At 39.0% G+C, this 17,336-nt stretch overlaps 1 protein-coding gene across 2 annotated transcripts in view; it reads right to left on the bottom strand.

Annotated features, from left to right (window-relative positions):
• TSPAN5 (tetraspanin 5) overlaps positions 1-17,336 on the bottom strand; it is an 89,368-nt gene that overhangs the window by 58,030 nt on the left and 14,002 nt on the right. The window contains exons 1-2 of one of the 2 annotated variants that reach the window (XM_074823146.1): positions 14,365-14,425; positions 11,295-11,341 (exon numbers count right to left, since the gene is read on the bottom strand). The exons of the other annotated variant lie outside the window; for it this stretch is intronic. Coding sequence (XP_074679247.1) covers positions 11,295-11,341; positions 14,365-14,404 — 87 coding nt within the window. The 5' untranslated portion in view covers positions 14,405-14,425. Of the gene's footprint in view, positions 1-11,294; positions 11,342-14,364; positions 14,426-17,336 lie in introns of those variants that run through there. 2 annotated transcript variants of the gene reach the window in all.

The raw sequence follows: 17,336 nt of genomic DNA on the forward strand, positions 1-17,336 counted from the left end.
AGAGAGAAAGAGAGAGTTTATTGTTACAACAGTACATACTTATACTCTCGGATGCTGTCGATAAAGCTCTTACTTCATACTTAACAAATCAGCAATTAGACACCTATCAACCTTTTCTCCTATCAGCATAAGACGACTCTAACACTGGCTGTGCAGACCAATCACCCTCTCGTTCATGCACTGTTCTCGCAGTAGCATCTTCTCGCAGTTCAGTACTTTTCCACAGTTTAGTGTTGCAGCTGTCCATTGTTTTTCCCTGTCACCTTGGCATAACTCAACAGCCTCTTATCTTTCTTCCAAGGCCTGTTTTTCATCAAAGCCTAACACTTTCTCAGAGGCTGTGCAAGGCTGGCAGGCCAATGCCTCCCACAGGTACTGCTCAAGAACCATCATTAAACTTCCAAGTTACTAGCAGACTACCACATTACCACACATAGCTGTCGAAAACTGTGCTAGCTCAACACCATATGGGTGCATCTAGACCTCCTATTTGCTTCTTTCAGGGTGTGTGATCTCACATTTTGCATGAGAATGCAGGGTAGGTTATTCTGAACTAATACATCAATTTCTTTCTTATTATTACAAGGCTATCATTCATCATTAACGGCAGTAAGACACTGAAACAGGTTGCCCAAAGAAGCTGTGGATGCCCCATCATCAGAAGATGTCCCTGTTCATGGCAGTAGGGTTTGGACTAGATGATCTTTAAAGGTCTCTTCTAACCCAAACCATTCTATGATTCTGTGATCATGACCACATGTCGATAATGTCATCTACACTACAGTAAATTCAAAAATATCAATTCTCTTTTCTAGAGGTAGGAGACCTTCCTGCCCTATCTCATTCAGTATACATGCACTAGCCACTATGCAAGCAAAAGAAAAAGAAGAATCAAGCACTAATGGAATCCTAAGAAAAGTTCCCCAGAAATTTCATGTCAAAATAATGCAAACCACACATGTAACTCTGCAGAACAATCACTCAACTGTATTTCTAAAGTATAAAGTAAAAATGCAGGTCATATTGGAAAAAAAAAAAAAACACCTCAAAGCAGGTTGCAAAACAATGCTTAAGTGCAGAGATTTACATGGTATGGAGAACTGCTGATCATCTGAAATGAAACAAGGAACAAAATGAAAGGTCATTGTATAATTACACTAATATACAGCAATTTACTCAAGAGAAAAAAGGATTATGCAGTCCTGCAGCAAGCAACTTGTATTAAATGGAGAGAAAAACACAGCTAGGACAAGCAGGAACTACAGGTAGCTAAAAAGCAAGTAAAGCAAAATAGATTAGGTACTCTCATTAAAATCCACAATCTTCAATAAACTCGTCAAACATCCACAAATTATCACATCTGCATGCAAAAGAAGTCTTTTTAAATTTCTACCATTTCAAGTTCACTGCACCATTGTGTTTAGCTAGCAAGCAAAAAACTGTGACAACACCACAGAGCAGCTCCGCTATGTTCTCTTACAGTTGATCCTAATTTTCCTTTCAAAGGTCACATGTGTGCACATACTGATGTCCTCTCAACCTCTCAGTGGTTATGCAAATAGTTTTTCATCAGCAACAGATCTTAAGCCTCAGATCTTCCCACCATTGCTCATTCCTGTTCCACCCTGGGACACAGGCTGCTTCTTCCTCGAGGTACTAGCACTACTCTTTCTTTAGCTGTTCTATAAACTGGAACTATGAATTATGTAGTTTTTAAAGGAAACAAAATAAGACACAGAAACAAAAAAGCTTTATGTACGTTTGCAACCTATACCATTTCACCATTTCAGAGAGCTGTCAAACCAACATTTATGACAGTACAATTAACAGTGTCACCTACAATCAGATGGTGAATCTGTCACTAAGACAGTCAGTCACTTCATACTACACCTAGCTGAAACTCACTGAAATTTTCCTGAAAGTAAGGATGCTCCTCAAAACAAACTAAGCATCATTAAAGGGGACAGGATTTTCTGTTTTACTCTCCAAGGAGTTACTGAATGTAACTGGAAACACCAGAAAAAACAGTATTACTACACCAAGATTTGCAACTTAAGAGTCCTAATAACCAAGTACTTTGAATGAAACCAGCAGACATGTCATTCACACCTCATTGCTGTCTTGCAAATCTATTCTACAGAGAGTAGAACATGCTTGACAATGATCCAGATGCAACACTTAAGCATTTGTTTTGCACACACAGCGTTTTGCGCAACTAAAGTTTTGATCAAGAGATCAGTCATCAGTGGTGAACAAAACAAGAACCAGCACACTTGAGAAGAGTCCTTATTTTCTGCTTCTCATACCACCACGTCTCAAAACACTTCGACACCCTAGACAGAACCCTAATGAGGAAAGTAATCTCTTCCAGTAGGCACTGCCACATGCAATTCAGTCCATGCCATGGGGCCACACTAACACTACAGTTATTGTGAGAATACGGTCCCACATCATCAATGCCAGTTTACAGCAACCTGGGACAGCAGCAGCCACTGCCTGACACTGCTCTTTAAGCTGGCCACCAGTTTCATTTCCTCAGATCACCTAGTTTCTAAAACCTTAGAGAAAAGCTAATTTTAGCAGTGGTGAGAAATCTCAACAGATTTCAGGAACTCCCTTTAGGCTACAATACCATTTCCCACATTTCTAAGTGTCCAGCTGGCTTCTGTATGGTCCCTATGGATGTAGGCTAGGAATACAGCTCAGGGAAACAGACTGCAGAAGACTGCTGTGGTTTTCCTTATCAAGCTACAGTAGGTAACAAATACAAGTGGAAGCAAAGGGAAATCATCCTGCAATATAACCACCAAGCTGGAATGACATTTGGAGGGATTGCTTCTTTACGTATACATCCATGCCCTCCTAATCAGAGATGTAGCCCAGATCTTCAAAGCTGAACTTCTTTAAAAGAAAAAAAAAATATGGATAAAATTTCCTATGCTCATATCATTAAGTATATGATGAAAAGCATAGTTAAAATAAATTCAATTGTAACTTAAACATAACTGTGAAGTATCCTAATGCTGCATCAGAGCTGCTCTGAGATTTACATTGTACTGTGAAACAGTTAGGATGACTAACATATTGGGACAACTCCTCTACAGGTTTTTGGCTTTTATTATGAAAACTGATTTGAATAACAGTAACCAGACGCTCTAGTTACGTAATGAACTCTTAAAACACTTCCACGTCTTTTCTACAACAGTTGAGATCTTGCCCCAAGTGACACATTTCGTTGCTCCACAGCAGAGTGCCTTTACTTTGCATTCACGTACACAATCAAATACTGCTTTACACAAGCACCTCAAATACACTACACTTTGGAGGTTTTATACTTGCATACAAATGCTCTGAGAGCAGCAATGGATGTGCATGGCACGTACTATTAAGAAAAAACACACTGAGTGAAACAAAAGATCCAACAGATGGGAATGCTTAATGCAGAGACAAAAGTTACAGCCCTATTTGCAATTGTCTCTTTGGTCATCACAACCTACTTCTACATTCTCTCAAAAAGTGACAAGGAAAAAGGCAATAGAGGCAAGCACTGGGTTTGGGGAGGGTGTTGAGCATTTTGAAAGAAAACAGCTTGTAACAGTATTAACTAATGTACCTACAGAACAGGGACTTATTGTTGACATGGCATGCTGCAAAATTTGTCACGGTCATTGCTCACAGGCTTTAACTTAATCCCAGCTGGAATAGCAAGAAAGATCCTCCCTGTCAGATGCCTGGCCTCTCCATTTTTGCAGTTTTAGTTGATGCATCCATGGATGTTAATAACTGAATAGTCAAGGCACAGAGTACTCTCCCACAGTCAGTGGGGGAACAGCAAGCTAACAGCAGCTTCTCACGAACACTTTGTTCATTCACATGACAAGTATTTATTACACAGAGGGACAGCTCAGCAATAGCTGTCTTGGGCCATGTAATCTAGATATTTTACTACTTCAAGAGATCTATGACCCAGGGTTCTATTTTTTCTCTCCCTCTCTCCAGTCATTAGAGCTGAAAAACTACTTTAGATGTCTTAACTATGTGAGAACTAGGGGGTTTTTATGTTTTGTGTTGAGACCTGTAGTTGCTTGCCTACTACTATGTCTAGCTGCTGAGAAAGCCTTACTTGATGTGCACAAAGTCAGCCATCAAGTTCAGCAGTTCCACTGGCACACAGCTCTTGCAAGAGGTCAAGATCACATCAAGTACAGCTGCTTTTACAAGAACTTGAATCAGTTACTTGGAGGGACTCTAAAAATAATGCTTGTGTCTTCAAATTTGGTTTCAATTTGACCGTGCTCACTGATAACCAGTGAAGAGGTGCAGTGACATAATGTACTCTCAATTCAGAACAGCTGGCACGTGAAGAGCTCAAAGACTTGTAAAGTGTTTCATTATTAGCAGTCAGTCATCTTTTTGATCAAGTACTAGTAGAAACAGATACTCATGAACAGCAGTTGATGGTGGTATTGAACATCCAGAGCAATGTCAGTTGCCTAATTTGTTTCCACTAGGTAAAACCACTTGATAATTCACATGACCACCGGGGGAGACCACCACCTGATTCATTTGCAGAACTCACCACACAGAACCTGAATCTCCCCTTAAGCCCCAAAAAAGCTTTTTCTTAAGAAAAATCATCATTTCCTTTCCTTCACAGAATATGCTGTTTTAGAAATCCACCAGAAAGGATAGTGTAGATATGACACTCAGGGGCATCATTTAATGGTGGACTTGGCAGTGTTAGGCTTACGGTTAGACTTGACCTTAAAGATTTTATCCAATCTAAATGATTCTATGGTAATCTTAGATACCTTGGCTTTGTAAGGCAGTATGAAGATGACTGTACTGCCACTTCCCCAACACTAATCAGGAAAAATTTGTGAATAAAACTTATGTATGTGTAGAATTGTCCCAAATGACATACAGTAGTGATCTGAACTTCACCAGGTCACACATGAACATTGATGCATGTCATATGTCCTTGTAACAGTGAACTTACACAGAGCTGTGCCTGTGCTTGCTCAGAGCTAGACCGAAAGTTCTGTGGTTCACCACCTTCATACTCTGCACAACTCTAATAACCAGCAGTAGCTGAGGCAGCAGCCACAAAAGAGCAACTCCCCCTCTTGGCAGAGCTCAAAAGAACTCTCTCCAACCTCCAGCAGCAGCCCAACATCACAGATTAATGGCTTTGTGATCTAGAAGGCCTTGCCACTGCTGGATGGATGTGCTTCTAGACTGTTGGAGATACAATTGGTTAGGTCTTCACTGTGCTTCACTCTCACTTTACCCCCAGTTCTTGCACTGAAGGCACAGTCTTACTTTCAAAACTTTACATTTTTATTTTAAAAAACAAAACCCCCACACTTTAGCAAGATTTTCAAAGTCTTATATGTGCCTTCACTGCAGTTTATTATCAAAAGGTGTTTAGCCTTTTGAAAGTTATAACCCTTAGGGAAGGCAGTAAGCATGCATTATAGACATTACCAGCAAATATGGACAAAGAATTAGCTCTACTGGATTCCAAACCCAAAAGCAATAACAAATAAACACAGCGCTGTTCCCTAACATATCACCTTATTTGGCTCACCTTTCTAGGAGGCTCATGATCATACACTGCTACCTGTCCTTACCTCAGGAAGGGGCTGAATAGTGGTGTGAAATAAAGCTCTGGCAGGGAATCATGGAGCTACATGAATTTATCTCATCCTGCCACTATCCCCTTTTCAATGCACTGTGGACTTGGGAGAAAAGGAAAATGATCAGAAGAACAGCTATCAAGACCTGAAACAACAGCAAGGAAGAAATTAACTATCAAACTGTGAAGATGCAAACAAGCTATTCGTCCCCTTAAGCACCTGCACACACATAGGGGCAGGATCATCCACCCACAGCAAGCCACAGCCCCAGAGCCATACAAACCCCACAGCTTGCAGCACACAACTCAGGCATCAGTGATGTATGTACTCAAGAGATCAACACCACATGCTACATGCTCAGTTCAAACAGTTCATAAACAGAGTAAGTCACAAATTACAAGAGACGCAGCTTTAAATGACCGGCACCATTGATCATTGGTGCCTACATGACAGTTTTTGAAGCCAGTGTAAGACCAAAGAGGAACTGAGCAGCACTTTCAAAGCTAAGAACTCATCCCTCTGTCATACACTACCAAAAGCTCACAGATCCTCCTTATTCTTTTTTTCTCTAGTTTGCTCAGTATTCTCAAAACTCAACATTACTCCCCCACATTTTTGTTAATTAACCAGTCAGTTCAACCAGCAATCCACTTTCTGTTGAGTTTTCTTTCACCACTCAGTAAGATTCAGCATTTACCAATCCCAAAATTATTTCCACCATCACAGCTTCAAAATTAACATTGCAACAATTACACCTATTTCTTTTAATGTTGCAACAATAAGCATTGAGCTAAAACATTTAAAAAGCCATCCCACACAAAAAACACAGAAGCACAACAAATTGAAGACAATTTTTACATTTAAAAAAGGTTTCCCACCCCTCTCAACCTACTCCACTAACAAAAATACCTTTTCCTGAAGTTCAATCTAACCCCAAAATCTGCATTATTGTTTCCATTCCAGACAATTAAAAAACTCCACTTTTAGAAATATGCATCTGCCTGGTGCTCAACAAGGATGACAGAAACAGCCACCTATTACTCATTCAGTTTCTCTTAGTATGCCTTGAATGGGAGCATATATAGTAGTTTTAATACTTAAGCCATTACAACACAGATACTCCTACTGAGGAAAATATAAATACACTGAGGAATTGCACAGCACTGTGAAACAACCCTTGTGCTATTTTAGTTAATAAAGATGTTTTCGAAAACTCCAGCTCTTTCCCCTTTAAAGCCTTCCACCCACAAAACAACAATGCTTTAGACAGGCAGCAGTCTACATACAATAGCTGTTCTCTACTATACCAGGGCATGTGTTTCCTAGGAAACAAGCAAAAAAAGACAAAAAGTATCCAGTATGTTAAATATGCAAATAAACTAGGTCACACCAGTCATATTTCACTCAATGGAGTGAAGAATCCACAACTCATTATGTTTTGGAGTACAGGACTAGTTTTTCAGTAACTGCTAAGAACTAAATGATCTTTATTTTTCTACAGGCACCTCTGAAGTATACTGCATTTTAGGAATAAATGCAAGATCAGCAAGGAAGAGCCTTACTTACAGTATGAAAATACATGTTGTTTTAATGCCAAAAAAAAAATATTCTTAATGCAAGTGTATTCTAACTAGCCAACTATCTGCATAGCTTACAAAATTCTGAGCAAAGCACTGCCAACAGCAAGTCACACCAAACCAAAGCCTATTATTCCAGTCCAAAACCTTACCAAATTCTATGCAAGTTTCCACTGTGCTTTTCTACAGCCCATAAGAGAGCTCCAGTCTTAGAGTAATTGGCTTCTTAACACACAGACCAGGCCAAGCCTCACTGCATCAGGAAGTAGAGGAAACAGAACAGAGCAAACTACCCTTTTGAACAATACCTTTCAATGCCCTGAAGGCAATATACCAGCAGTTGTTTCCCAAGCTCCCATGAAAAAATGGAGAAGGTCCAGGGAAGGGTGAGCAGGTCAGTCCCAAAAAAAAAAAAGAAAACAAAAACCCAAACATGCAAAAAAAAAACCCAACAAACAACCCCAACAAACCAAAAACCCAACAGTTGCATGCCCCATTCTTTCTTAAAGAGCCCCCCAATTCCCACTGGCTTCCAGGGAATTCTTATTTCAAAGAAAACCAAGCTGCACAAGCACAGCAGAATATTGTCAGTAACTTGCTCTTCATTATTAAATAAACTTGGAATGACATTTCAAGAATATGCTTGGTCAGAAGGAGAAGCACAATTATTTATAGTATTACAGCACCTGTACTAGTACCCACAGGAAACAGGTTAGTGCAATCAACCCAAATCAAGCATCATGGAACTCAAAATCTCATGATCAGCCTGTTTGAAAGCATGGCAATCACCTAGCACAACATTAAATGAACAATGCATCTTGTGTTGTGGAAGGGCCATGCCAGAAAGCTTAAAAACTGTCAGCTGAATCATATCAGTATCAGTTCACAGAATAATGAATTTTACACTGTAGGTATGCACTCCCTCTAAGCACTGAGCTACTGCTGAAAGAGTCCCTTCAGCTTGTATTAAAGGAAGCTGTAACAAAAGTGCACTCATCAAAACTGAGTGGGAAGAATACTGCCTGAAAGAAAAAAACAAAACCAAACACCAACACTATTTATATAGCTTCTACAGTCTCTGTAAATCACAGTGTGACAGTAGACAATTACAGTCTACCAAGTACTTCAGGTACTGTTCCTGTCTGCCGATTTCCCAGCCTGCAGAGGAGACTAGCATGAACATCAAAGGTGCCCTCATGAACTCTTGACATCTGTTTTGTTAGTTACAGCATTAAATAGGAAGAGGATGCAGATATGCTGCTCAGTCCTCTTCCTCACCTTTAAAGGATAACATAAACATAAAGGTATGCCAAAAGTTCAGGGAAATATTATTTATTTAATCAGCCAGGGAAGGACAGGGAGGAGCTTTACACAAAAGCTGATCTTCTGAACCCACAAGAAAGTCAAACAACAGTGATTCACAAAAATGCATAAGGATGATTCAATTTCAGAACAAAAGAAGTGAGCGCCCATCAGCTGACAGGAATGGTGCAACTCCTACAATTAAATTCCTCAGCAACCTTTTTGGATATCTCACCAGACCCTGGACTCCTCCTACTAAAATATTTTTGGACTGAACAGAATTAAGCAGAAATTTATATTCTTTCACATAATGACAAACAACAAATCTGTGCCCAGAATACTTCTCATTCTCTCCACGAAGAAGGTCTACTTTATTCTTCCGAAGAGCAACTACCGAAGAAAGATCAACTTACTCAATCCAAGCACTAGCTGGCAAGTTCCCATCACAGACCTGCTATGGTTTGTACCAGTTGGGGTGGAGTTACCAGGAAAGAGCTATTGACCACTACAGAAGTACTCTGTCACTGCTCCTCAGCAAGGATGCTGCATGGACACTTTCCCACTCATCCTGCTGTATGTGACATGGAAACATGGGATGTCAGCTTACAGGACTATTCATCTGGCACCTGCTTATAGCCCTAAATTTATGAAGAAAAAAACCCACATTCTTCACTCTGTGTTTGCTTTCATGTAACAGTTTACTTTCAGTGTTGTCCTCTTGCCCCACCACAAGGTAGCTTTCAGTTGCCTGATCAGAATGATAAAAGGAGCTGCATGAGCAAGTCCTGCTACTTCCCTCTCTCCAAATCTATGAAGTCAATTATATAAAGCAAGACATTTTAATGTAACACAACCATGGATAAAAAGGTTCTAAGCTTAGGCATATTTTGGTTTTAGGTTTTCACAATGCAGAATATTAGTAAGTATGACAAAACGGGATAGCCTATGTATTCATTCAGGAGAGTTATTTGAATTAACACTGGCATTTGTTCATTACTTCCAGATTTGGGGAATTAGACAAAGAAGCACAGTTAACAGCTTAATACTGAACACCATTCAGATCCCTTTAGTGAATCCTCCCACTCTCCCTGTGAGCAAAGAGTCACCAGGCCCATTATAGTCCTCTTCACCTAACCTAACAGCAGGATAATTCTATTCTGATCAATGGTTATTGAATATAAATTTCAATTACCATAATAAGTGAAATCTGCTGTAAGAGTGATTCATTTGTTAAAAGTTAAAGGCTAAAGAAGGTACTGCAAAAGAACTTTTTTTCAGGGTGGACTTTTTTTTTTTTAATTAGTAAGACAGTTCACCCAAGGAACATTTTTCCCCACTGGTCTTGGAAGAATGTTCACCTGAGTGTCAAGTTTAAAGAAGGGGACCTTTTGATCTCATCTGTCTGCCATTACAAGCACCACACGTGAAAACTGTGTTTAAAGATATGGGGACATTAACCCTGTTGTTCTCACATTTCATTACTGCATGAATCTGCATTAGGCATTACTGAAGATGTTCCGGATACCTAATATACAGGGAGGAAAAGAAACAAGCCCTAAGAAGCAGCTACTCCATTAGCAGGCAGTCTGGCAAGGCCACTGTTTCATTAAGCAGCAAGAAAGCAGTTAAAGCACTCAGTAGTCGATTCCAGAGGTATTTCATTCAAAGACCTAAATCTGATTGTGAAGGTAGTAATGGCATTTTGTTCTTGTTAAGTCCAACTGCAATTCCATGGTTGGTCTCATGATTATTTACAAACTTTACTATATGTTATACAACATCCATAATTACTACAATACTTAAAAGATACTTAAAAATTTATAAACAGGGCAAGTTTTCAAAGAGTACTTACGTGATTTACAAGCCTCTGATTACCATTGAACATGGACTTCAGTATGCTGTATTAGCAATGAGAAATTCTTACTAGCCTCCATCAATCTGAAGCCACTTTTGATGACAGCCACAGCATACACTAGTTTTGAAAGTTTTATCAAATTCTCTTTCCTCTAAATTAAGCCTTCACAAATTAGGACCCTTTTTCCACAATACAGAAAGGTAGTGCCACTGATTTCAGGTAAGACTCTTAAGTGCTTGAAGTTTATCCTTGTCCAGATAAGGCCTAAATATCTCATCAAATTATCAATAATTTGACAGCCACACTTAGCTTCATTAAAGAGCTCTGGAAAAATGTTGTTGAGACTGTTCCTTCCAGAACCCACTCAGAAGATGCAGGTAATCAGACCAATACTTTTATTGAATGCCCCAATGGCCCAGTCAGAACTTAAAGGTCACAATTACAAGCCAGAAGAAATTGGGGAGGAAAAAGTCTACTCAACTTGAAAAGATCTCAGTTTTGAAGAAAGAAAATGAAATGGTTGGAAAAGCCTTCATGGCTGAATATGCTCTCCTGAAAATTAAAAGAGATTATGAAATTCATTTACAGAGGTATTAATACATTTACACTCAAATTATTTTCCAAGAGGCAATCTGATTAAATCAGAAAGATGGTTACATTGCTGTGGAGGTTTGCATTTGAAGTCAAAACATATCTACATTAAAGAGAAACCATTGAGTCATTGCACAAATCATGGAAAACCTCCATATCCATAATCTGGAGAGCACTGGATCAGATGAGTAGAGGACCAGACTAACCCTGCATTGAGCACTGGCTGACAAGTACCTAAATGGAAACACAAAGGAATATTTTGTGGTGTCTTGCATGATTTTCAGGGACTAAAGATGAACCATTTACTGAAATGTTTCTTCTTAGGCCTACCTTCCAATTCTGACAATGCCCTGAAGAGAAATCCATCACGACAGGAGCTACAACACAATGGGATGCAAGTTTAACAAGGATTTTTCCATTCCATGGGGAAAAAGAAAAAAAAAAGACATTTCAGCGAGGGTTTAAAAAAAAAAACAAAACAACACACACTCAAACAAAGTATTAATCATCTTAATTTTTTCCCACAAAGATGTTGGAATTCACACTCTGGCTGAAATAGGTAAGATAGATAAGAGGACTAGCTAAAATAAGATCAGTCGCCTTTACAGAAGAACACTCAACATCATTGGCATGAGCCAAATACTGATGTCCAATATAAGTCAAACCAGCCTGTGAAGCCTAGCACTGGAAAAAACAAAGAGGTGGGCATAGTTACTGTAATAAAAAGATTAATAATAATAATCACCACCACCACATATCACCTACAAAGAAGCGGCTTCACATATAAGCACACTGAACTAAAGAACATCTACTGTCACAGACACAAGGTAAAAACAAAACAACACACACACACTCCCCCAAAACATATACACCATTGGGTCAGGAAATCCACATAGCCAATTTTTTGGCATTCCATGCCACCACTAAATAGCTCTCCCTCTGCCCTCTGGGAGTTAAAGATTCCTTATATGAACATTGTAAGATACCAGGCTTCAAGAAAATAAAAATCCATCGGAGAAAGCACTGCTGTGCCCTCAATCACACACACACAATGGCAACACAATGGTTCTGCTGTTTCTAACTCTGCCTGCCCTCACAGGGAGGTGGGAACAGAAAGTAGCCCTGTATCTTCAGCAGCCATAAAAAGCACAAAAATAGTCCCTCTTCTCCAGGCAGAATAAAAAGGAAAAAGACTTGAGCTTCTGATGAAACCCACAATGCTAATTTTTTTTCCTCCAAAAACTGCTCCAGTCATTCAAGTACATAAAACATTTGGAGTGACTGGATTGCTGCTCCTATTCAGCCCAGTGGTAAAAGACTGCGACTGATACAAATGCAGAGGAAATTCTTGAGAAAAAGAAGAAAGTCAAGTAAAGATGATGTAGAAAGGTCTGATCTGCCATTGCACTGTCAGCCAAAAGTGGCCACAGGAGACCTTTGTATTTTAATTTATGCTCTCTCAGTCAGGCTGAGAAGCAGCAGCTGCTGCAGTAAGAGCAGAGAACGCATGGCTGTCAGCAGAGCAGACAGGAGGGCAGTCCTTACGCCTGCTACCCTATGGAGAGAAGATAGATACCAGGAAAAGATCTACCCAGCAGGGACCCCTCACTGCAGAAACAGATTCTGTCTGGCAAGAGCAAGAACTGCCCTCTTCAACAAGCCTCACCTGTATTCATAACGGAGCAGAAGTAAAAAAACCAATAGATATATATACACACACAAACATACCTGCATATGTATAAAAATAAAACAACCTAAAGTACACTGCTCACATTGGATTTTACTAATGCCAGGAGGAAACACAGTTTCTAGCAATTCCACCTTTGGGATTATATCTAGCCTAAAGCATTAAATTCAGTTTGCAGGATGGGTTCATTTCTCATTCAGGACAATCTATCACATCGAAGATCAGGGCATGATGCAGAACACTGTTATACAGCAAGCACCAAGGAGGGGGGCAGACAGAAAGGGAACAACTCTTTGCTGTTGCCAAGAAAACATGAATTAATCCGATTACTTCACACACACATATCAAAAAAAAAAAAACCACAAAACCACACACCCAAAAACTTAAAACCAAAACTATCAGTTAAACGAAATAACACGCCTTTAAATGCTAAGCCTTAAAGTGTTTTGTTCCATTGTCCAAGTTTTCATTGAAGTCCTTCTGTTTTATTTGCTGCATGGGGGTCTATTTTAGATTTCAGGATGAACAGCTACCAAACTGTTTTCTCAGGCCTCTTTTTTTTGTTTGTTTTTCTTCTTCAAGATTTCCTATAGCAACAGGAATTTAGACTAAAAAGTTGTTTACCTGGAAATCCATTTCCCAGTGGGATAAGATCATGGACCTGGGCCCTGGGAACAAGGGCTTACAAAGGAATTCAGAAGCACTTGTTTATTATTTCTTAGTAAAACAAAGTCTTAGAACTCTGTAAGCTTATTTATTTTTTTCCAAGCCTAGTAAACGAGCTTAAATCTGAAGTCAGCCTCTGCATAGTCAGCTTGCTTTCAAGGATCTGATTTTTTTGGCTAGAACCATACACCATCAGGTTATGTTGCCATCTTGCCTATCTCTTGTCATCTCTTTGTCAGACAGTAAATAGTAGTAGTCATCCATGCCACTTATGTTCTTCCTCCCTTCCCATGACTATTATGCAAGTAAACACATCTCACATTTTATTTATCAGATGTCAAACACTGTGGTATAACATAAAATTACTTCTATAAATTTGTATTGATTAAAGAATTAGCTTGGCTACAATTCAACCTTAGAGATTTAGGGATGTCATGCTTATACAGCACCAATAACTCCACTGTACTGTCTGAACACTGATTTACCTTATGCAACCCCTCAAGATCATACTCTTAGCACAACATTGGTCTCTGCTTCAGAGACAGCCTAGGCAGCACTCCTCGAAAGCCACAGATTTGCTTACGGACCTTCTCAGCAAGACAAACAAGGAACTTTCCACCTTGCCTTCCAAAATAATGGATAAGTGCTACATTTGAGCTTTTATGTTAAAGCTAACTACTAGAGTTTTCCAAAACAGTAATCAAATAGCATAGTCTGGTGCCTGCCTGAGAACACCCTTCAGATTCACCTGCCCATCACAGAATTCTCATCCCTCACATACTATTTTATTATTGAGTAAAGATCCACCATAATCAATAGCAGAATTAAATAATAATTTTGGGAGTGTAGGCTTTCTTGTTTCTTCCTTTTGGGAGGTAAGGAAAAGAGAGGATGAAAAAGGACAGAACTGCAGTCAACTGCAATCCTACATAAAAAGTGTCAGCTACATACTTTGCTGTTAAACATGGACTGGGCTGAAAATGGTTAATTCATTATAGTTGGAGAAGCTGTGTAAAGATCCAACTAGGTCACCATCTGGAAACTTACAGCTCCTCTTCCCAGCAGCAAGCTTTTTCATCTGTGACATCCAGCTGTAGTTGCCTTGGACTGGTACACTTGACTTTACACGCCTCCAACATTTGTAATTCAACCATCTGAACTGCTGAAAAGGAAGATATCCAAAACTTGTTTCTTAATGGTATTGTGTGGAAAAGTCAGGGGCAGGGTCTGGTGGGGAGCAGAGAAAAGGTGTTCCAAACTACATTCTTCAGATGCAGGATTTTCATTGTGGTTTCACAGAAGCTAAGCAGATGAACATGAAAGTTAATTGACTCGAAGCTGCAGAATGCTTTATTACATGCCTGTTGGAACTCCACCTCTCCCAAAAGTAAGCCAAAACTAATAGGGAAAAGGTACAACTAACAACTGGATGTCATGTACTTCAGAAAACTAAAGATTCAATGACCAACCAGAGAAATTCACAAAGAAAAAAAAAAAATCCATCTAGAGATGTACTACTAAGTACAAAGATCCTAAATTCTGGCTCTGAAAGACTGAGGATTCAGAGCATATCGCCTCACAATTATCACTACCTGCCTTGCTCTTAGACTTTTCACCAGCTGCCTACCATCAGCCACCATTATAAGGATACTTACCCTTTGTCTGGTCCGGTATGATCACTGGTATGTTCTCTTTGTTGCATTTCTGAAAAGGTTCTTTGAGGACTGCCTTGTCAGTGCCGCCTTATTTTAGTTCCTTTCTATATCAGGAAATGCTTCAACCCAAATGTAATATTAGATGTCAGGAAGAGAAGGGGAGCTTGACTAGAACACCTGACAGCACATCACCCATAAAAGCTTCAAAATACCTTTCTGTCCAGCCCTGTGCAAGTTTTCATTCTTGCACCGTATCCAAATTCAATAATGTTCCCTTTTATTTTAAATGCAAAATGCTCCTTAAAGAAAAACATTGATTTATTAGTGTAACTATACCTGAATTTAAAGTACTGCTTTCATTCTTCTATATATTCTTATTGAAGTAACAATTCCTTGAAAATTTCAGAGCCAACTTCAATAAAGCTCACAAAATTACTTCCAATACTCACTTTGAAACTCAAGAGTATTAATCCTTTTTGCTTCCAGTTTCTTTACCAATGATTATAGTTTGTTATGAACATTTCACAAACAATAACTTCATAACCTCACCCTATTTTCATTCTGATAACTCATTTTGAAGTTTTGTAACAGTTTACAGAGACCATGAAGTCCACACTGTGGGCATTATCTCAGGGTAAGTCAGAAAGAACACTTACACATTCACCCCAAAGCTCAAGGGAGAAAGAAAAAGAGCACACCTTTACCACCCTTCAGTAAAGTACAGTAGAAATACCATTCCAGGCAAACTCATACTGGGTCATACCAGACATCTTTAACTATATTAATGGTTTGGTTTCCATAACTTCTGTAGTAACTGCAGTCCTGCAGATTTCAACATACCTTTAACTACCTAGGCTTTCCTAACTCAGCCTGAGGTTGATCAAAGGTATTAGACCTTGAAAACAATAGAGAAATGACAACACATCTACAGATTTAAGAGCTAATTAAGATGAAATATTTCCAAGGGACATTATTTACTCTACAATGGTTTTTTTCAGATTTGGTCTGTCCACAGAAGTGACTAATTATGCCAAATACTAATTGCAGGGTTGGTGTTTGACCTGGGCAGCACTCACAAAAACACACAGCTTTAACTCAGGGCAGTTAAATCAGTTAGGTGTTTCAGTAGCAAAATGGTCTGAGTTCCCCCAGTCACATCCTCACCCAAGTGGAGTTGTTTTCCTCCCACACCACTCTTCACCAGCCCCTCAGTTGTTTTATGAAGCCATATCTTACGCTGCACACTGGCACACAAACTGTTTTAAGCTAGTTTTGCAGGTAAAGACACCATCTTTAAATGCACTCAAAGCCATCAAACCTCCAAACTACCTTTGAATTGCATGGGACCCCAGCTGGAAATTAAAGAATATTCAGAAAGATGTCGTCTTATCACATCTTTCACACCATACAGAACACAGCCCATTAATATATTAAAAAGTGTTCTAGGTATTTAAAAGTTGTCAACACGCACAAAGTTAACAGAAATTGAGATTATAAAATCTTCAAAGAAACATTTTTTTTCCAGTTCCTTACCATTGAAATTTATCTTCAACTTGTTTAACAGAGTTGTAGGTGCACTAATATATTGTTTCTTCACACACTAGAGGATAAAAAGAGAAGGATTCTTTCCCTTAGGGAACTCCCTTGCATTGAATCTAGGAAAAAGGCAAGGCTCAGCACATCTCCTCCATAACCTTGGAGCAATTTTTGGCTCCATAGGTTAATGTTTCAATTGAAGGTACGTGACAGTCTATCAGATTAAGAATTCAGTGCAATGGCTCAAAGAAGTTCTTCATCTCCCTTGGTGGTATGATGAGTCTAAAAGCAGGGAATGTTAATCTTGTCTTTTTTTTTTTTTAAGCCATCAATAAGAATCAGTTTTACATTTCCTTAAAGTCTTCCTTAAAGGCAAAAGGCAGTTTTTGCTGTTTACTTTACTTTTAATAGTATTGAAACCATTGATACTAGCACAGACTACAACTATCTACTCATATTGCATTACCACAAACTGCTGAAAGAATCTAACAGTAGAAAATAAATGCAATATTCATCAAGTTCTGCATTTAGAGACCTTTCCTCTATGAATCACCAAAGCATAAACAACACTAGTCTGAGATGTTCAGTTTCCATTCAGCTATAAACTGATATTCAAGCTTGATTTATATACATAGCTTATTTTATGCTTTGTTTACAGAAATTCTTTCATCTGCCACACTAGCTTACTTCATAAGACACCATTAGCAGTAATGGAACTTATTTCATGCAGAAGCCATTATCTTTAATCTAAGATGTTGTTAAAGTTCAGAAGCCATTAATAAAATGTGGTGATTTCTTATGTAGCTAATGGTAGACCACATAAGTAGT

This window comes from Strix aluco, chromosome 4, assembly GCF_031877795.1.
Source record: "Strix aluco isolate bStrAlu1 chromosome 4, bStrAlu1.hap1, whole genome shotgun sequence".
In the NCBI taxonomy this organism is placed as follows: Eukaryota; Metazoa; Chordata; class Aves; order Strigiformes; family Strigidae; genus Strix; species Strix aluco.